Here is a 19030-nt window from a genome sequence, read left to right on the forward strand (position 1 = left end):
CCCCCCGTGTTGGAAGGCAAATGCTTTACTGGGGTGCGCCCAGGCCGGCAGCGCAGGCAGCAGCGGGTCAGCTGTGGCCACCAGCCCCCCCCATCCCAGCACACCCTTGCTGGCCCCCTACCTTGCTCTGAGCTCCCCAGGGTCCCGCGCTGCCAGGAGCGTCCCCCGGGGCCAGCCTGGCACAGCCAGGAGCACCCTGACTCCGAGAGCGACCTGCATGTGACACCGGGGTGAACAGGGTGTCCCAGCCCAGCAGTAGCGCGGTGCCTGGCAGGGCTGCGAGCAGCCCCCCTGCCCCAGCTTGCCCCCCGCCACAGCAGCCCCCCCCACCCCGGCATGGCCTTTCCCCAGGGAAGAACCTGCTCTGCTCCCAGCCCCGGCGTTTAATTGCAATCCACAGATATTACAGCACATGGCATTGCTGGCTGAGGGCTCCCCCACCGCTACAGCTGCCCCGTGATGCCGTCAGCCCTGCCGAGAGCTGCCAGGGCGGTGCAGAGCCCCTGTCCCCTCCTGCAGTGACAAAGGGGGGAGACAATGTCCCCCCTTCCAGGCACTGGAGCAGAGCTGGGAACCTGGCAAGTCTGGGCTTGGAGGTGCAGCACCGCACTGGCAAGCAGGGAGGGGACCGCCGGGTTTTGGCACTCCCTCACAGGTAGTTGTCCTCTTCCTCCTCCTCCTCTTCCTCATCCTGCGCCAGTGCCTCGATGTCGTGGGTGATGTCCGTGATCATGCGGTTGAAGGACTCGGACTCGGAGCGCAGGGACCAGCTGTCGTAGCTGCGCACGGCCGAGGCCGACGTGTTACTCATGCTGCGCTTGATGCGGCCGAAGCTGTCGGTGAGGATCCCGCCCTCCCGGATGCCGATGCTCTCCAGGAAGGTCTCAAAGTACCCGATGTCTTGATCGGGGATGAAGGGCCTCATTCCTGCCATGGGCACCGTGAGCCTGAGGGTGACCCTGCCCGGGTGGGCAGCACTGGGGTGCGATGCCAGCCAGCCCCACCGGCTGCTTGCAGGGGGCTCATCCCATCCCGTCCCCCGCAAGCAGCGAGGTACCAACACCCCCCGGAGCACACCCAGCACCAGCACCCCGTCCCCAAGCAATGCACAGACATCACTAGGGTGACATGGTGACACAGGGTGGCTGCAGCGGGAGCCCAGACACTCACCCAGGAGGAGGAATTTCCTGCGGTCCCCGTAGAGGCGCAGGAGCTCGGCGCAGTACTCCCGCACCGGCGTGCCCAGGCGGTACTCGCGGAGCAGGAGGGCGAACTGCTGGATCTCCTGCGGTGACAGCTTGTTGCGCAGCTGCGGGGACATGGGGATGGGTCGGGGCTGGGGACAGCAGGAGTGCATAGCCCCGGCCCCCCCCCTCTGCACCCTGCCAGCTGCTCCCCGGTGTGGGGGGCTCAGACCTGCCCACCGCCCCCCCTCCCCAGCCGCTGGCACCGAGCAGGGCCCCTCGCCCGTCCCCATGCCCGCACCGTCACCATGTAGTCCTGCAGCTGCTCCAGCCCCGTGCCGCTCTGGTCGCTGCCGCTGCAGGCAGTGGCCAGGCTGTGGTGGGATCGGTGGAAGGAGGGTGAGGAGGCACCGCTGTAATAGGCTTCGAAGGTCTCATGGGAGCCGTTGCTGCAGGAGGACGGGGGTCAGCGGGTCCCGGCACCCCTCGTGTGCCCGCCTGCCCCCCTCGCTGCAGAGCACTGGCCATCGGGCAGGGCTGGGGCATCTCTGCAGCCAGGACAGGCACCCACCCTGAGGCAGGGGGACCCACTCCGGTGCAGGGGCACCCACCCTGGGGCAGGGGCACCTTGGGAGGAGCCAGACTCACAAGGAGCTGCAGCAGCTGAAGTCGGCGTCGTAGCCGTACGTCCCGTCCGTGCGGCAGCTCTCGCCTGTGGAGGGAGAGCCGAGGTCTGAGAGTGGGGCCAAGCCTCTGCCATGGCACCTGCCCCCCGTGCTGTGCCCGCGCACCCCTGCCCTCAGCCCCGTGCCGCCCTGCTCGGCAACCCCATGCCTGTCCCCGGCCACTCACTCCTGCTGGAGAGCCAGGGCCGCGTGGGCGTGGAGGTGTAGTGGTATCCGGCACGGTCCACACACTCGATGCTCTGGTCCCCGTAGATGATCTGGAAGACCTGGCAGATGAGCGCACAGGACTCCTCGGCGGCATCCTGGAGTGGGAGGGAGGGAGGGAGCGTGGGTGGGCGGGTGGGTGCTGGCGGGTGGCCGTGTGCCGGGGCCACTTACCCTGTTGGGCACAGCGAGGATGACGAGGTTGGAGTAGGCGTCGGGGCAGGGCTCCTGGGGGTCCAGGGGGTTGCTGCCGGTGTGCCGCCGCTCCCAGCTGCCAAAGCCGGTGCCGCGCTCCCAGCTGCCGCCAGCGGTGCCGGCCCGCCGCCTCTCCCAGCTGCCGCTGCAGGGCTGCCGCCGCTCCCAGCTGCCTGAGGGCCGCCCGCGCTGCCGCCGCTCCCAGCTGCCGCCCCGCCGCCGCTCCAGGCTGCCGCCCTGCCGGCCCTCCTGCCCGCCCCGCGCCGCCCGCCAGTCCAGGCTGCAGATGGTGTGCCGCCGCTCCATCGGGCCCCCCAGTCGACCCCCCTCCGGCCATGAGCCCCCTGGCCGCTTCTCAGCGGGGAACACCTCTGGCACACCAGCCGGGGCTGCCTCGGGGTGCGCTCCGGCAGGGACCGGGTCCACTCCCAGGCCTGGGGCAGCGAGGAGAGACTGGGCATCAGGGCAGGGGGCTGTGCTGCCCACCCTGCCCGGCCCCCAGACCCAGACCCTGCCCTGGCTGCCCTGTCCCACCAGCCAGGTGGGATGCAGAGGGATGGGGGTGGTGGGGTGGGGACAGGGGAGCCCCACTGGATTGGGGGCAGTGGGGCTGGGGCAGGGGGATTAGGGGCAGGGGGATTAGAGGCAGTGGGGCAGGGCTCCACATGCAGGCTGGAGCTCAGCCTGGCAGCAGCCCCCTCCCCAGGGACCCTGCCTGCGGCTGGCAGCTGAGCCTGGGTTTGCTGATCAAAGCACCGGAGCCCCTGCACCCTTCTGGGGCTCCATGTGCGGGGGGGGGACGGGGGTCGCTTCCACCCTCCTCTCCTCCTGCCATTAAAGGCAACCAGGGCTGGAGGCGCGGCTAGGACCTGCCTGCTGGGGCAGCACAGAGCCCGAGAACGGGGAGCCCTGCGGAGCAGGGACGGCGGGGAGCCCCAGCAGGGTGCCCAAGGCAGTGCCCTCCCTTCAGCCCTGGGGAAGCAGACCCCCACCGAGCCCCTCAAAGAGCCGGGGGGGACAGTGTGGGCTTTTGTGCTCAGCCCATGCTGCTGTCCCGGCCGGACCCAGCACCTCCCCATCACCCCCGGGGCCCTGGGGAAACTGGGGCTGGAGGGGGCTGGCCCCAGCCGGACATCCACACCAGTTTTGAGGATGAGGAGGTGCAGGGCATCGTCACGCAGGTAGGATGCCGCGGCGATCTCATGGGTGGGGATGCGCAGGATCAGCTCCTCGTTGTCGCGCCAGGTGAGCAGGAGGCAGCGGGCAGAGAGGCTGAGGATGCTGTCCTGCTCCGGCGTCGTCTGCAGCGGCAGCTCCTTCAGCTGCTGCGGGCCCAGAGCGCATGCCAGTGGCGTGAGGCACCCAGCAGCATGGGGCACCTGGTACCCACCCTCTGGGCAGCGCTGTGGGGCACTCCGGGGGGGGGGGGGCTTTGGGATCCCTCTTACCCTGGCCATGTCCAGCAGCTGCAGCACCTCATCCCGACTGGAGGGGTTCAGGGAGGCCGTCACCCATGTCAGGTGGCCTAAAAACTGGGGGGGGACAAAACCCAGGGCAGCTTGAGGGGGCTGGGGCCAGGGGGCTGGGGCATGCATCCTCCCCACCCCATGGCCCAGAGCCTCCCCCGGAGCACCCACGTCCACATGGGCAGGATGCATCTCCCTGGGGTGCAGGGAGATCCTGCAATGGGGGGGTCCTCCCTGCACCCCCAGCCCACCCTCCCCCTCCCTGGGCATAGCCCAGGCAGGGAGGGGACCAGGACCCTCCTGGCTACCACGGGTGGTGGCTCTCAGCGTGGTGAGGTGGCCTTGTCCCCCCTGCCATGCACAGGCAGGGACCCCGGGCATCCCTGGGCATCTCCCACCCCCTTACCTTCACCTCCTTCTCCACGTAGTCGTGCAGCAGGATCTGGGGGTCGATCAGGTAGTCGGGGGGGTAGAGGGGCACTGAGTGCAGCGGCCGCCGGTAGACGCTGCTGCGGAGCGCTGGCCTCCGAGCTGCCTTGGGGAAAACGAGCCGCTTGATGGGCGACACGAAGCCCTGGCAGGGAGAGCGGGCACCGGGACACGTCAGTGCTGGGCACCCAACCCTGGCAGCCATGCGTGGGGTCCGCGGGCACCCGGTGCCTGAGGAGGGGCTGGGCACCTCTCTGCTCGCTGATCCCAAATTTGCACCATTTGGGCGGTTCCAGGGGCAGCGAGTGGCGACCCCACGTCTCCCTGCTGTGTCGTGGGAGGGGGTGCAGGGCCCCTCGTCCTGGTGTCCCTGTGCATCTCGCCCGCTCCCATCCTCCCGCCAGCCCCCCGGGACACCAGCCCCAGGCCCACGCACCTTCTTCCCCTTCTTGGCCTCGCAGTCCATGGCGGGGCCGTGGCACTGCCTCCCAGCACAGCCGCCCCCACCGCCCCGCTCGGCGCCGCTGCGTTTTCCTGTGTCGGAAACTCCACCAGGATGGCTGGGATGTGAGTTCCTGCCCCTCCTGGGGGGGTGCTGGGACTGGGCTGGCCTGGGCTGGGCTGGGCTGGGCTGGGACTGGGAATGGGACTGGGACTGGGACTGGGATTGGGACTGGGACTGGGACTGGGACTGGGGCTGGGACTAGGACTGGGGCTGGGCTGGTACTTAAGCAGAAGCAGGGGCTGAAGTAGGCTGTGATGGGACCGGAGCAGGCACTGGGGCTGGGACTGGGGGTGCTCGTGGGACCCAGATGCAGAGCAGCCCCTTGCCCTTTGCTGCCGCAGGGCTCCCCCCTGGGCCTGGGGCCAGTTCCACTGCCCCATGACCCCACATCAGCCCCATCCTCATGGGGCAGCGCTGGGGGCTCCCGGCCCTCGCTGCCCCCCTCCTGCCCTGCCCATGCGGGGCCCTGGCACAGGGAACGGCACCGGCAGGAGCCCGTGCGGCTGCACCCAGCACCCCCTCCCCATGGCCGCCCGCGGGGCCCGAGCCCGCCGTGGGTCTGGGGGTCAGCCGGGGATCGGGGCCTCCGGCAGGGAGGAGGTTGGCCCGGCAGCGGCCATGTCCAGCAGCTTCCTCCCTGACATGCTGCATCCTGCCCGCACACCCCTTCCCTGCCGGCTGCCACACTGGGGCCAGCACCGGCCAGGACCACCGACACCGGACAGGCAGCACCGCTGCAGCCATCCTGCTCCATCCCCCAGCGTCCCCAAGCACCCCGGGACAGAGGGGCAGCGTCCTGCCCTGCTGCGGAGCCCAGGGCGTGAGCCGGAGGTGCCGGCAAGGACAGGTTCCCGTAGGCAGGGCTTATTGAAATGAATTTAATATCTCATGTTGCAGCAAAATTAAAAATATACAAAAAGTTTGTGGTATACAAAAAAGTCTCGGTACGGACCCTGGCCTCCTGCTCACCCCCCCGCCCACGCCGAGGGTCCCAGAGAAGAAGGTGGCACACAGAGTATTTACAGTACGTGACAGCGGCCGCCAGGTCCCAGCACCTGGGGGGGGGGCAGGGATGTGGCTGAGACCCCCTGACAGTCCCCGCCGGGAACAAACAGCCCCGGCCGAGGGCAAACGGGGCCAGGCCCTGGCCCAAACCTCTCCCTGCTCCCTGAAGCCGGGGTGGCCTCACTGCCACCCCCGGGGGTGACACCCCCCGGGGGTCCACCCCCCAGGGACAAGGACCCCCGTCCCCCATGGGAGCTCAAGCACCCCTGGAGCTGCCCCCATCCCACAGCATCTGGCTCGGCCCCGGGTCGCGCCCCCTCGCCACGGTCCCGGTGGGCAGGCGCTGCCATCCCGGTGCTGCCCTTGCGGCATGGGCTGGGAGGGTGACAGGGGGGCGGCCGAGCCCCGGGGCTGGGAGTGGGTCCCATGGCTGCCCTGTGCCCCCCGCACGGCCAGGCCCCCCATGCCGAGCAGGGCAGCACCACGCAGGCAGAGGCTCGGTGCTGCCTGCCACTGCCAAGATCCCTGCCCGGAGCAGCCCAGGGCTGAGGGTACCGTGGCTTGAGTGCATAGAAAAGTGTCCCTCTGTCCCACCGGCGCAGCTCCGGGGTCCCCACGCAAATCCCGGGGGTGAAGGGCATGGAGGGGGGGTGCAGATCGCCCCAACCAGCAGCTCCTCTCTGCCCTTGGGGGGACAGGGAGAGGGGATGGGGCTGGGGGGAGCCAGAGGAACCACCCCACACCGGTCCCTGGTCCCCATGCAGCCCATCCCTGGCGGCTTCCCGGCTCCCTGTGTGGGACCCGGCGAGGAGCCGCCGCCGCCTGGGCACCGTGTGGGGGCTGCAGCACCGCCACTCGATGCCTGCAGGGGTGAGCCCCGGCACCAGCCCGACTCCCCTGGCCGCTGCCCCCGACCTTCCCTGAGGAAAAGAGACCCCCCCCGCAGAGCCACCCCGCGCCCGGCGCTGCCCCCGGCACAGCTCAGCACCCACCGCCGGGGTCTGCCCGTTACCGGCGGTGAAGGAGGGGTGCAGGTCGCAGGGGGCTCGGCCCGCTGCCCAGCCCCAGCCATGCTCTGCGCCCTCCTCCAAAAGGGTTTCCAAGGCTTCCAGTTAGCACCAGTTAGCACCAGTGACCCCAGTGATGGCCCACCCCAGCCCACTGTCACCCTGGCCGCCTTCCAGCTACAGAGAAATGGGAAACAAAAGCAACGTGATGCCACCGACACTGCGCACCTGCCCGCCCCGGCCATGGCACGGGGCTGGGCACCCATGCCATCCCTTGGGGACCCCGCGCCCCGGCCCGGTGGGTGGCAGCCAGAGCCATTCCCAGGGGCAGCTCCCCCACACCAGCCCTCCCCGCAGCCGGGGCGGTACCTTGTGGGGTGCCTCGGTGCCTCGTGGCACGGCGGGTCCCGTGGGGGGCTGCCCACACTCCCCTGCCCAGGGCAGGGCTTGGCACCGAGGCATGGGGCAGCCGGCAGCCGGGACCCTGCGGGGCCAGTGCAGGGGGTGTGGTGGGGTGCGGGGAAGGCACAGGGGCCATGGGTACGGGGGGCGAGGGGGCGAGGTGGTGCACAGCCGCGGGGTCCAGCAACTCCCCTGCCCTGCAAACCCCTGCCAGCCACCTGCGCGCACACACGCACACGCACACACATACACACACACGCACCCCTGCCTTGGGACACGCCTGGCCCCGGGGGGCACAGGGTACATTCAGCACAGCCCTTCGGGTGGGGGCACGGCAACAGATCCGGGCAGGACCAGGGGACACATTCAAACCCGGAGCCTGGGGCAGCCCCGCTCCCCTGGGGTGGCAGGGGCAGGCAGGGGCAGGCAGGGGCAGGCAGGGGGAGGCAGGGGCAGGCAGGGGGAGGCAGGGGGAGGCAGGGGCAGGCAGGGGGAGGCAGGGGCAGGCAGGGGCAGGCAGGATCCCAGCTCACATTTATACTGGGGAGCTGGAGGGGGGGGGATGGGGGGGATGGATGGAAACGCTCCCAGGTGGGAAGCAATGCCAAACCCGGGAGGGGAGAATGGCTGGGGGATGAATCCCACTTTGGGGAGCCCCGGGAACGCCAGCAGCCCCGCACGCCCCCCTCAGTCGTGCCAGCCAGGCCCTGCCTCCCCTGGCCTCAGCGGAGGTAGAAAATGTCACACAAAATGTCACCATTAAGGTGAAAACAAACCCGATGAGATGAAGCGGTTCTCATGGGGACAGGGGGGACGATGGGGCGCAGCCATCTCCTGCCGCCCCAGCTGGCACCGGGGGCCCATATCAGTGCCGTGGGGAGCAGGGTCAGTGCTTGCCTGTGAGGGCCTCCCCGGGCCAGGGTCTTGCACCCCACAGGGCGGCGGGGACCCCGTGGAGTGGGGGCACGGCTCAACCCTGAGCCAGGGGGACCAAGGATGGAGATGAAGGGACTCCCCCATGGCTGGCATTGCAGGGCAGGGGGGAGGCAGGAGACATGGTGGGGGCTGGCTGGACCCCGGCTGTCCCCCACCCCGGCTCCCTGGGAGTGACAGGAGCCCCACACACACCCCGGTGCAGCTGCGCTCCAGCCCCGTGGCCCCACCGCAGCACAGGCATGGAGCAGCCCCAGCACCTGTGTCCCCACGTGCTGCCCACCTGGGCCGTGCCGTGCCCCACCGTGCCCCAAGCCCCTCGCAGCCGCCAGCCCCCAAGCCCAGGGGTGCCCCCGGTCCCCATCTTGTACCGCCGACCCGGTCGAGTGCTGTGGGGCCGCAGCACCCACCGCCTTGGGCTCAGGCACCGGTGAGGTATTTTGGCAAGGATGAGCCCCAGGGGGAGCCAGGGTGGCCGCTGCGGGGTGGGATGGGGGTCTCGGCTGCGGGAGGGTGGCGCAGGGGGGGGATAGCACCAAGAGACCTCCCTGACCCCCACCCACAGGGCGCTCGGCATGGCGGCACGGCAGCACCGGCAAACCCAACGGAAAGGCAAACAGCTGCGAAGACACAGGGCGGCCGGGATGGCACCGGGAGGGCCCCACCATGGCCCCGTGCCCCCCGCCCTACACGGTGGTCTCGTACTCCAGCACCTCCTGGGGGGCGCCGGGGGTGCGGTACTGCAGGCGTGGGGTGGTGGGTGACGCGTACTCCAGCGCCAGGATGGTCTTCCGCAAGCGCCGGTCGATGAAGTGGGCGTCCCAGGCCGGGTACTTCTTCCTGGGCAGGTCAATGCGGATGACGGGCCTCTCTGTCCGCGGGGCGCGGGCGGCCGGCGCCGGCGGGGCGCAGGGTCTCACCTGGAAGACGGGCACGCAGCTGTCCCGCTCCCCCGGAGCCCCGTCCCGCTCCCCCCCTGTAGTCCGCGGCAGCGAGCGGGGTGGGCTGGTGACGGCGTCTGCTGGGGGCCCTGGCGCTGGGGCCGGCCGCTGCCGGAAAATGCAGCCCCCGGCGCGGGGGCTGAACATGGGGCCGTTGGGGTGCAAGAGGCAGTAGTAGATGAACATGAAGAAGATGCCGAGGGCGAAGCTGGAGCTGACCACGCAGACGAGGATTAAGGCGTCGAAGTCGGAGGTGGTCTTGCGGTCATAGTAGAGGAACCAGAGGACGGTGAGGGCGGCGTTCTCCGACAGCGTGATGATGTAGTAGATGCACATGCGGTAGCGGCTCCGTCCCTCCTTGACGTTGAACCAGCAGAAGATGTAGATGATGCCCACCACCATGTTGTAGATGATCTCCTCCCACTTGGACATGCAGAAGTCCGTCTCACCCTGGATGATCCAGAAGGTCATGATGCACCAGTGGGTGACGATGAAGATGCCGAAGTAGAGCTGGAACACGGAGGCGAAGAGGGCGAAGGCGATGGCGCGGGCGGCGATGGTGAAGAGGTGCCACAGGATCTGCACCACGGCCCCCTTGTAGGACATGGGCATCTTGTCCTCCCGTGAGTCCCGCAGCACTTTCTGGTAGGAGGCGATCATCCACGCCAGGGAGACCAGCGAGGCCGAGGCCGAGAGCCCTGCGGGCGCAAAGCGAGGAGGGGCGGTGAGAGCCTGTGGCAGCCCAGGGTTCCCCCCTCCAGCCACCCCCATGCCCCGCCGTGGGGGCCGCATCCCTTACCCTGCAGCGGCTCGATGCTATTCTGCTGCACCATGATGCTGAGCTGCAGCACGAGCTGGGGCGCGCTCTTCAGGAAGGTCTCCAGCAGCCGCAGCATGCTGATGTCCGCGCTCTCGAACATCATCCGCCAGTAGAAGTGGCGGCGGCGATGCTCAGCCTGCCACCGGCTCTGCAGCCCCAGGTACAGCGTGCGGAGGTACCTGTGCGAGGGGGGGGTGGGAGGGTGAGAGGAACCCCCGCTGCCCAGGCAGCCGAGCTCACCTCCCCCTGCCCATGCCAGGCATGCCCTGTGACCACTGCCAACCCGCTTCAGCGAGCACTTCCCCCTTGATTTGGGGCCATGGAAAGCCCCCCACACCGAGGGTGCAGGGGGCTGCAGGGCAGCAGCGATGCTGAGCACATCCCTCTCCCACCCAGGGCCCCGAGATGCTGGGAAGGGGCAGCTTGTGCAAGGCCAGCTCAGCACCCTGCTGCCCCGGGGCTCGCCTGGCCATCACCCCACTGCCCGCCCCGCCATCACAGTGCCCACCTGGCTGTCACCACACTCCTCCACTCCCCGGTGCTGCCTCTGCATTGTCTCCCCCCCACACAGGGTCTGGCTCCCACCCCCAGCCGGGGATCCCACCCGCAGCCCCGCTCTCTGGCCACCCATGGACTTGGGGTGCCCTGGCCCCAGCCCAGCACCACGTCCGGCTGCTTCTCAAAGGGAATATTTTGGTCCTGGCTGGTGCGGAGCCCACCCTGCCTCCCCCTGCCCCAGCCAGGACGGAGGCACCAGCTGGTCGTGCCGCGCTGCCCGTGGGAAGCTCCTGGGCGCTCGTGCCGGCGCTGCCTTGGCTCTTGGCAGGGCTGTGGGCGCGGGCACACGCTGGCCCCGGCCATCTGGTCGTCAGCCGGGGGTCAGCGGAGGTTTGCGTGGCACCAACGCACGCACAGGCTGAGTCACTGCCACCAGGGACCCCTCCCCGCGGCACGGGGCCAGATCCGGGCACCGCAGGAGGGGACACGGGGCCGGACAGGCAGGGCATCCCCGGGCAGCCCTGTCTGCACCACGGGCTGGCGGCTCCGCTGCCTCGGGGGAGGAGGGAGCCGGACGAGGAGGAAAACAGAAAGATGAAGTGGGAGGATGTCGGGCCATAAAGCTTCCTCCCAGCCGAGTAAAACCCTCACGCAGAGCAATGGCCTCTCCATCAGCTCCAGAAAGCGCTGCCAGCCGACTCCATTAGCCTGGAGCGCGGGAGAATCCCTGATCCCAGCACTTTCGGCTCATCTATCAGTGGGAGGAGGCAGGAGCCGGCCCTGCTCCCGCTGCAGGGACAGCTGGGTGCTCCCACCCCTGGGCTGCACAGCCCCGAGACCACGGTGGGGGCCGTCAGCTTGGGCCACCGAGGCCCCTGTGCCACCCCGCTGCCATCTGCTCCCGCCCCGGGCAGCCCCGCTGGCTCACTCGGCGTGTGGGAGGGCAGGGTGAGCACGCCGGTCCCATGGGGCTCCCGTGGTCCTCCCCAGCAAGGCTGATGACATCCCGGCAGCCCCGTCACCACCTGCCCCATCCCCTCCCACTGCCCTGCCGGGAGCCCCAAAAAGCCCCCCCGAGAGCTGGCCGCCGGGCAAGATGTTGCTGTCAGCAAATAACGCAATTTTAGTAGTTCCGCCCCAGTTTCAGCGGGTGCCGATGGCTGCAGGGGCCAGCCCACAGCCCCGCGGCCAGCCCTGCTCCCGGCCCCCGCCGGCTTCTTTGCGTTGCTGTCAAAAATGATGCTTTAGTGTCTATCTTGGGGGGAGCAGCTAATTTTAGCCTTTGCTGCAGCCCATCCCTCGCTGCTCGGGGGGAGAGGCTGCGGCCGCCCAGCTCCTGGCACAGATTTGCACCCCGGTGTCACCTGCTCGTGGCCAGCCAGGCCAGCACTGCCATTGCATCACCACCGTGGCCGCTGCCCCCCAGCCCCTCTCCCCACCAGCCGCCTCTCCCGGCCCCGCAGAAGGGCCCGGGGATGGACCCCCCTCACTGGCAGGGTGCGAACCAGGGGACGGCCTGGGGACAAAGGGCATGGCATGGGGGGAAAGCAGCCGGAGAAGCGATGCAGAGCCCGGGATGCCGCAGGGCATCACTGCTGGTCCCAGGGCACCCACGCACAAATGAGGCCTGAGCACCGGCGACCTCATCCTCTCCCTGTAATCAGCCTTGCTAATTGGGCTTATCAGCGCCGTGATCCCGCCATCCCCCCCCAGACCCCAGAGCCGCACCGTCCCCAGCTCCTCAGCCGCTCAACAAGTGACCCGTGGCCTCCCCCAGCTTTTGGCAGGGGCACAATTACTCTCCTCTCTTCCCATCAGCTCCACAGAGTTCATTAAAACAAGATTTCATCTCCCATCAACTTGCCAGAATGAAATGTTGATTCTTATTTGTTATGCATTTGATCAGCCCGTGGTGTTTCAGCCCAGAGAAACATCCCCACGCACTGACAGCGCACGGCGAGCGCTTACCAACCCAGCGCCGCAGCAGCTGCATGGGAAATACAGAATCAATCAGCTGAAAAAAAAACCCATTTAATTTTCAAAAAACTGATGATGAGGCAGAAACCGACCACGGGAGCTCTCAGGGCTAATTGCTCCCTCCTTTGTATTACGAAGAGTAATCCAAGGAACCCCCACAACGGGAAGGTGGTGGGCTCAGGTGGGTGCCGGGTTTGCCGGAGCGCCACCATGGTCGGGTTTGCCGGAGCCCCACCACAGCCGGGTTCACTGCCGGTGGCACCGTTTGTCCCCAGCTCCCAGCTACTGACCCGGGTTTTCAAGTGTTGGAAGAAAAGAAGTGCGAGGAAAAAAGCCCAGCCCTGGTTATAACCAAATCCACTAACTGTCATCCTCAGATGGATGAAGACGAGGGACATCCCCAGTCTAAGAGTGAGCGATAGGGAGTGAGCGATGATTTTCCTAGAAGGAAATTTGGGATATCATCCCTTAATCCTTTATTTAAACAAGGAGAAATTTGCTTCCCTGTTGCAGCCATTTTAATCCCTTACACATCCCGCCAAGCCAGGTCATCAGGGAGACCTGCACGTGTGCCCAGCTGGCACGTCACCGTGCCGATGAAAGCCCTCGCATCCCACCGTCCCTGTGGGTCCCCGGGGTGCTCAGGCAAAGGCTCGGTCCGGCCCTAAAAAGCCCTTTGTCCTGCACACTGGGGCCGGGCAGGGACCCCCAGCAAGTGACTGACCCCAGCGCTGGGTCCTGCAGCGGGACAAGCTGACACCCCAAAGCCGGGTGCTCCCAGGGCTGAGAGGGCTCCTGAGCAGGCAGAGCAAAGCCCCGGGGAGCAGAGGGGCTGGGAGGGGGAACCCTGCAGGTCCCAGCTCTGCCACCCCTCATGAGCCCGCCCAGGGAGATGCTGAGGGTGTCCGTGCCCCGTGGGGCTGCCACCCCACTGGCATCAGGACCGAGGGGTGGCACCAGGTCCCCAGCCCAGCAGAGGATGAGGGGACACGGGCTGATGGGGGGTTTTTGGGGAGGAACTGTGGGTGGGGAGGGCACCCCGGGTCTAGTGGCAGTGACCCCCAGGCAGCCAAATGAGGTGTGACCCTGGGCTAAAGCAGGCACAGGGGCTCAGCAGGCACAGGCAGGGCTGGCCCCAGCACAACAGGACCCGCAGAGACACACCAGCCAGCTGCCAGCCCACGGAGGCGGCAGGGGACCCCTGGCACGCTGCCGGGTGGGAGGCGTGCACGGCGTGCACAGCGTCCCTTCCCTTCGCTGCTTTTTTGGTGAAAAAGCTGGTGACTTTTTGCGAGCAGAGAGGATAACAATTCCTGAGCTGCAAAACCATCCAAGAAGCAGCCCCCGAGCGCGGCAGCGGCACAGGCCCCGCTGGGGGACAGGCGATGGGATGCTGCCCCAGCTCCACGTGGGCAGCATCCCATCACCTGTCCCCCAGCCGGGCTCGTACCGCCGCTGCTTACACAAGTACATGGTCATGCAACCGGCACCATCTCTGGAGAGCATCCGTGGCGGAGTATTTGCATTTGCATCACGAACGCGCTGATGACAACTAACTTCAGCAGCTTCTCACAGCAGCTTTAATTTGGGATAATCTCAGTTAGTGCTCGGAGCTGGCGTGCCTTTGCGCCCTGTATTTTTGTGATTTGGGGGTCTTTGTCACAGCTGAGGCTCGGGGCTGCGCAGTGATAGATTGGGTAGGGGTGAGACCTGCCGAGGCGATCGCAAAGCAGGGAGGAGGCAGGTAAATCAGGGAAGGGGGAGAAGTTTGACAAGGGGTACGGTGCCCTGGCCAGGGAAAAGCCTTCCCTTCACATGCAGCATTTATTCAACACTTCTTAAACTGCCACATCCACCTGCACCGGATCCAACCTCACTAATGAGTTTAGTAAACTGCATTTAACTGGTCACCCGAGCTAATCCCAAATCCCAAGATTAGAAAGAGCCTCAACTGCAGCTTGAGACCGACATGTCCTGGAGGGTCAGTGCTGAGAGTTACCGCTTTAATTGGCTTAAGAGCCTCCATGGTGCAGCAGATCAGGAGAGCGTGGCTGACACCACCGGGAGCAAAGCCCCTGACCACAGACTGGCCCCAGCTCAGGCCATGATCAAGCAATTGCCCGCAGGGCGCTGGGGCCAAAGCTGGCTGCAGGCAGGCTCAGCAGCCGGTGGGCCAGAGAGCTCCTGTCCTCTCCTTCACCAGCTCCTCCAACACATTAGACAGGGTTCGCACCCATTCTGCAGCCAGCGTACCCCAAGAGCTGCCACGGGGACAGGGTGGGATCGGGGAGGGGTAGACAGTGGCTGTGTTGGCGATGGAAGGGGCAGGAGCCCCTCTAGCACAGTGCACGCTGTACTGTGAAACAAAGTTAGACATCCCAGGAGCACCCCAGGAAAAGCAGCAGAAGAACGAACACATGCAGACGACAACAGCGAGTGGAGGAGCCTCTGTACTACAGGAGGGGAAACAGCACCGAAACCCGAGCTGGGAGCGCTGCCCGCTCGGTGCATTGTTCGGGAATTTGCCATTGTCTCCTCTCCCCTCCCAGCACCAGCCTCCCCATGAAGCAGCTCAGTGCCAGAGCCACGGCTCTTCCCCAGCGCCCGGAGGATGGAGCTAAGTGGAGCTGGGAGGGAGCGGTGCCGGCTCCACGGCACAGGGGAGGAAGGTGCCAATAAACCGTCAGCTCGGGCTTCTGGAGGGTCTGCAGAGACGCAGGCAAAGGGCCTCAAGCCTGCTCCAGTCTGCCAAGCTGTCGCTCGCCCTGCCTGCACAGCCTGCCTTTCCCAGGCCCAGGAAGGGGCAGGCAGCAGAAACGCAGCCCCGGTGGGGAGCCTGGACAGGCTGGGGATGGACGGCACCTCCTCGCCCCACGACCCTGCAGACCACGGTGAGCTCCAAGCAGGAGCACAGGGAGGCGCCTGGGAGGAGGATCCGAGCCCGAGGTGTTCGGGGCCTGGCAGAAACGCTCCACACCCCCCAGGACCCGGCTGCCGTGGCCAGGCAGGCCCCCAGCAGGCCCAGCACCACCCGGCCACAGGGACAGCAGGCCTGTGCCACCCAGCTGGGCTGCGGGCTCCTCACGCCAGCTCCTGCCCACACCCACAGCTCCTACCTGCACCCACCTGCACCCACAGCTGGGCTCTGCTGGGGGCTCTCTCCCGCCACCCATCCTGCTTTGGCTGCAGAGGGATTGATCCCCGAGCCCCCCCCAGCCACCTGGGCCCCTGCTGCACCTCGCCATCCCCACCCATTTCCCCCCCATGCCCTGCCATCCCCACCTGTGTCCTCCGTGCACCCTGTTACACCCACCCATGTCCCTGCTGCACCCTGCCACTCCTTCCAGCCCCAGTCCGGCTCCATGACCCACATGCCTCCAGACCTGCCCCAGCTGCAGCAGGGGAATGAGGCCCTGCAGCAGCCCCGTCCTGACCCCCCGGTCCCCTCATACCCCCCCGTACCCCTGTACCCCCGTACCTCCAGACCTGCCCCAGCTGCAGCAGGGGAATGAGGCCCCGCAACAGCCCCCTCAGCCCCATCCCGGCTCCTTGTCCTCCCCATCCCCATCCTGTCTCTGTGTCCTTTGTGGCCCCCCCATACCTCCAGACCTGCCCCAGCTGCAGCAGGGGAATGAGGCCCTGCAGCAGCCCCGTCCTGACCCCCTGGTCCCCTCGTACCCCTCCGTACCCCCCCGTACCCCCCCGTACCCCCGTACCTCCAGACCTGCCCCAGCTGCAGCAGGGGAATGAGGCCCTGCAGCAGCTCCGTCCTGACCCCCCGGTCCCCCCGTACTCCCCCGTACCCCCCCGTACCCCCCCGTACCTCCGTACCTCCAGACCTGCCCCAGCTGCAGCAGGGGAATGAGGCCCTGCAGCAGCTCCGTCCTGACCCCCCGCTCCCCCCGTACCCCCCCGTACCCCCCCGTACCCCCGTACCTCCAGACCTGCCCCAGCTGCAGCAGGGGAATGAGGCCCTGCAGCAGCTCCGTCCTGACCCCCCGGTCCCCCCGTACTCCCCCGTACCCCCCCGTACCCCCCCGTACCTCCGTACCTCCAGACCTGCCCCAGCTGCAGCAGGGGAATGAGGCCCTGCAGCAGCTCCGTCCTGACCCCCTGGTCCCCTCATACCCCCCCGTACCCCCCCGTACCCCCGTACCTCCAGACCTGCCCCAGCTGCAGCAGGGGAATGAGGCCCTGCAGCAGCTCCGTCCTGACCCCCCGGTCCCCCCGTACTCCCCCGTACCCCCCCGTACCCCCCCGTACCTCCGTACCTCCAGACCTGCCCCAGCTGCAGCAGGGGAATGAGGCCCTGCAGCAGCCCCGTCCTGACCCCCCGGTCCCCTCGTACCCCCCCGTACCCCCCCGTACCCCCGTACCTCCAGACCTGCCCCAGCTGCAGCAGGTGGATGAGGCCCTGCAGCAGCCAGACGCAGAGGCGGCAGCAGCCGCGGGGGCCGCGGGCGCTGTCCTTGGTGCTGCCGGCGCTGTCCTTGGTGCCGGCGGCGAAGTCGTAGACGAACCACCTGAAGCTGAGCAGCTGCACCACCAGCGAGGGCAGCAGCACGAAGAGCAGCGTCAGCCCGAACCACCACCGCTGCCCCCGCACGTAGTAGTGGGCCGCCAGCCACAGGTCCGAGGCGCCGTCCGCGAAGCAGACCAGGAGGGCGCAGAGCACCCAGCAGCCGTCCCGCAGCCGGTACCGCCGCGCCGGGGGGGCCGCGCCGCCCGCCCGCCTCTCGCCGCCGCCCTCCGGGCTCTCCAGCCGCACGGCCGGGCCGCCGCCGCCGTCCGACTTCGCGGCCATGTTGTCGGGGGAGAGGAGGAGAAAGGAGGGAGCGGGAGAGACTTCCGGAGGGAGGACGGCGCCGCCGAGCCCGCCCCGGCAGCGCCCGCCCCCGCCGGCCTCGCCCCGCGCCCGCCGGCCGGCACCCGCCGCCCGGCCCGGCCCGGCCCCCGCCGAGACACCACCACCCCCCCCCCCCCGGCCGGCCCCGGGAGCCCCCGCCCCGCCCCCGCCGCTCCCCCTCTGGAAAGGACAGCCGCCCCCCCGGCCGCCGCCGCGGGGTCCCGGGGAGCGCACGGTACCGGTGGGCGCCTCCCCGCGCCCGCGCCGGGAAGGGCAACCGCTCCCCCCCCCCGCCCCGGGGCGGTCCCGACCCCCCGGGCTCCCCGCCGGCAAGGGCCGCCTGGCCCCCGCCGAGGCCCCGCCCGGTGCCAGCGGGTGCCTCCCCGCACCCCGCCCCGGTGCCGGCGGAACCCCCCGGGGCAGCGGTCATGCTGTCCGGCCACCCCCCACCCGGCTCATCAAGGACCGGAGCTCTCTGGGCAGCTGCTAGGCGGCCTTGGGCTTCCCCGGCCCCGAGCCTCAGCCCTCAGCCCAGGCGAGACCCTGCGCATGGGTCCGGCCCTGGAGCGGGCCAGGGCGGCGTGAGCCCCCCACGGGCCTGGGCGGACGGAGATGCTGCGGGTGCCTCGGCTCCCGCAGGGCCAGGCAGGGCCACAGGCCGCCAGGCTCCTGCCCGAGACAGCCTGAGGGAGTCCCAGAAGGGACCCGCGGGGCTGGACCTGAGCCCTGCTTTGGAAGGAGAGTCCCAGCTTTGGGGAAGTCCCTGAGGAGCCGCACAACCAGGTGAAGTGCCAAAGTCTCCGGGTGGACCTGGGGCACTGGTGTTTGGGTGCACGTGTGCCCAGATGCTGCCCTGCTCCTCAGCTCTGCCCCACCACCTCTCCTCCTTTTGTTGCCCGTCAGAGTTCAGATGCAGCGTGTCTGGCAAGAGCCAGGCTGCCCTGGGCTGGCTGACAGTGCGAGGGGCTGGTACCGCCGTGGGACACGTGTTCGCACGAGGAGCAGCACTGTGCCAGCATCCCCAGCACTGCTGGGAGGGAAAGGGCTTTTTGCTCCTTTACAGCGTGTCTCCAGGGAGGGTGATCGCACGCGGGCAGCTGCCTCGTGAAGGCAGCTTCAGCCCCCAGCCCAGAGGGATGCTCGCTGCATTTCAGCCCCCAAGGCTCAGCCCCGCGTGTCTGCCTGCGGAGGAACCACGCGCGTGGCTGGAGCCTGGCCCACGGTGAGCATGCAGCGAGGGGGAGAGTGTTTCATTCCAGGAAACACGGCCAACTTTCAAACTCCGCCTTGCAGAGCAGCAAGGGGGATCAGCTCAAATCCGGAGTGAGTCTGGGTTCCTGGTGCACGAAACCGAGGGAGCAAGCCAGGGGAGGAAGGCGTTAGTCAGCACAAGGGAGCAGAGTCAGGCCCTCGGCGAGGCTCTCCCAGTGCTGCATGTATTAGCATGGGTAATGCGACTTAATTTACCTAACCTTGAGATGCTCCTGACAGATCCCCTCCACAAATGCCTGCCTGGGGGAGGGGACGCTCCCAGCATCCCAGAGCCTGAAGAAAGGAGCCTTTCATCTGCCACCGCTCAGGGCCAGGGCCCCTTCGGAGGACAGGCTCCGCTGGCCAGAGCCCCCGCCAAAGCCTGGCCACCCCCAGCCCTGTTTGGGCTCGGTCCCTGGGGAGTCTCTGTCCTGGCTGGGCAGAGCCGGTGCCGCCACGATGGTAGGCACGGCACCAGGGAGAGCGGACCTGGAAACCAAGGAGAGACGGACCCACCTTCCTTCACAGACCCTGAAACGCCCCCTCTGAAACAGCAGTTAAACATCCACAGCCTGAGAACACGGGAACTGTGGTTTGAAGTCTGATTTATCTTAACAACAGGCCCCAGCAGCCACAGGAAAAAATGAGAGAGGAAAAAAACCTATAAACATCCCTGAAGTC

The 19030-nt window shown here is 68.0% G+C and overlaps 2 protein-coding genes across 2 annotated transcripts; both read right to left on the minus strand.

Annotated features, from left to right (window-relative positions):
* Positions 1-377: 377 nt before the first annotated feature.
* CCM2L (CCM2 like scaffold protein) lies at positions 378-4658 on the minus strand. Its single transcript, XM_076351862.1, has 10 exons — positions 4601-4658; positions 4142-4309; positions 3718-3801; positions 3411-3594; positions 2249-2703; positions 2037-2172; positions 1833-1896; positions 1486-1633; positions 1171-1309; positions 378-927 (listed from the first exon to the last, which is right to left on the minus strand). Exons 1-10 carry the CDS (start codon positions 4628-4630, stop codon positions 650-652), a joined length of 1686 nt encoding a protein of 561 aa, XP_076207977.1. The 5' UTR covers positions 4631-4658; the 3' UTR covers positions 378-649.
* A 3736-nt stretch (positions 4659-8394) lies between these two features.
* On the minus strand, positions 8395-17056 carry XKR7 (XK related 7). Its single transcript, XM_076351826.1, has 3 exons — positions 16629-17056; positions 9757-9956; positions 8395-9655 (listed from the first exon to the last, which is right to left on the minus strand). Exons 1-3 carry the CDS (start codon positions 17054-17056, stop codon positions 8703-8705), a joined length of 1581 nt encoding a protein of 526 aa, XP_076207941.1. The 3' UTR covers positions 8395-8702.
* Positions 17057-19030: the final 1974 nt, after the last annotated feature.

The sequence above is a fragment of the Aptenodytes patagonicus genome, chromosome 14 (assembly GCF_965638725.1).
Source record: "Aptenodytes patagonicus chromosome 14, bAptPat1.pri.cur, whole genome shotgun sequence".
In the NCBI taxonomy this organism is placed as follows: Eukaryota; Metazoa; Chordata; class Aves; order Sphenisciformes; family Spheniscidae; genus Aptenodytes; species Aptenodytes patagonicus.

What these genes read in the sequence shown, in the direction of transcription:
- XKR7 (XM_076351826.1), bottom strand. Translation starts at nt 17,056, where the DNA reads ATGGCCGCGAAGTCGGACGGCGGCGGCGGCCCGGCCGTGCGGCTGGAG. An exon ending in CAGCTGGGGCAGGTCTGGAG is followed by an intron (nt 9,957 to 16,628) that starts GTACGGGGGTAC and finishes CCCCTCGCACAG; the next exon opens with GTACCTCCGCACGCTGTACC. An exon ending in TAGCATCGAGCCGCTGCAGG is followed by an intron (nt 9,656 to 9,756) that starts GTAAGGGATGCG and finishes TTGCGCCCGCAG; the next exon opens with GGCTCTCGGCCTCGGCCTCG.
- CCM2L (XM_076351862.1), bottom strand. Translation starts at nt 4,630, where the DNA reads ATGGACTGCGAGGCCAAGAAGGGGAAGAAG. An exon ending in TCCTCGCTGTGCCCAACAGG is followed by an intron (nt 2,173 to 2,248) that starts GTAAGTGGCCCC and finishes CTCCCACTCCAG; the next exon opens with GATGCCGCCGAGGAGTCCTG. An exon ending in TTCAGCTGCTGCAGCTCCTT is followed by an intron (nt 1,634 to 1,832) that starts GTGAGTCTGGCT and finishes GTCCTCCTGCAG; the next exon opens with CAACGGCTCCCATGAGACCT.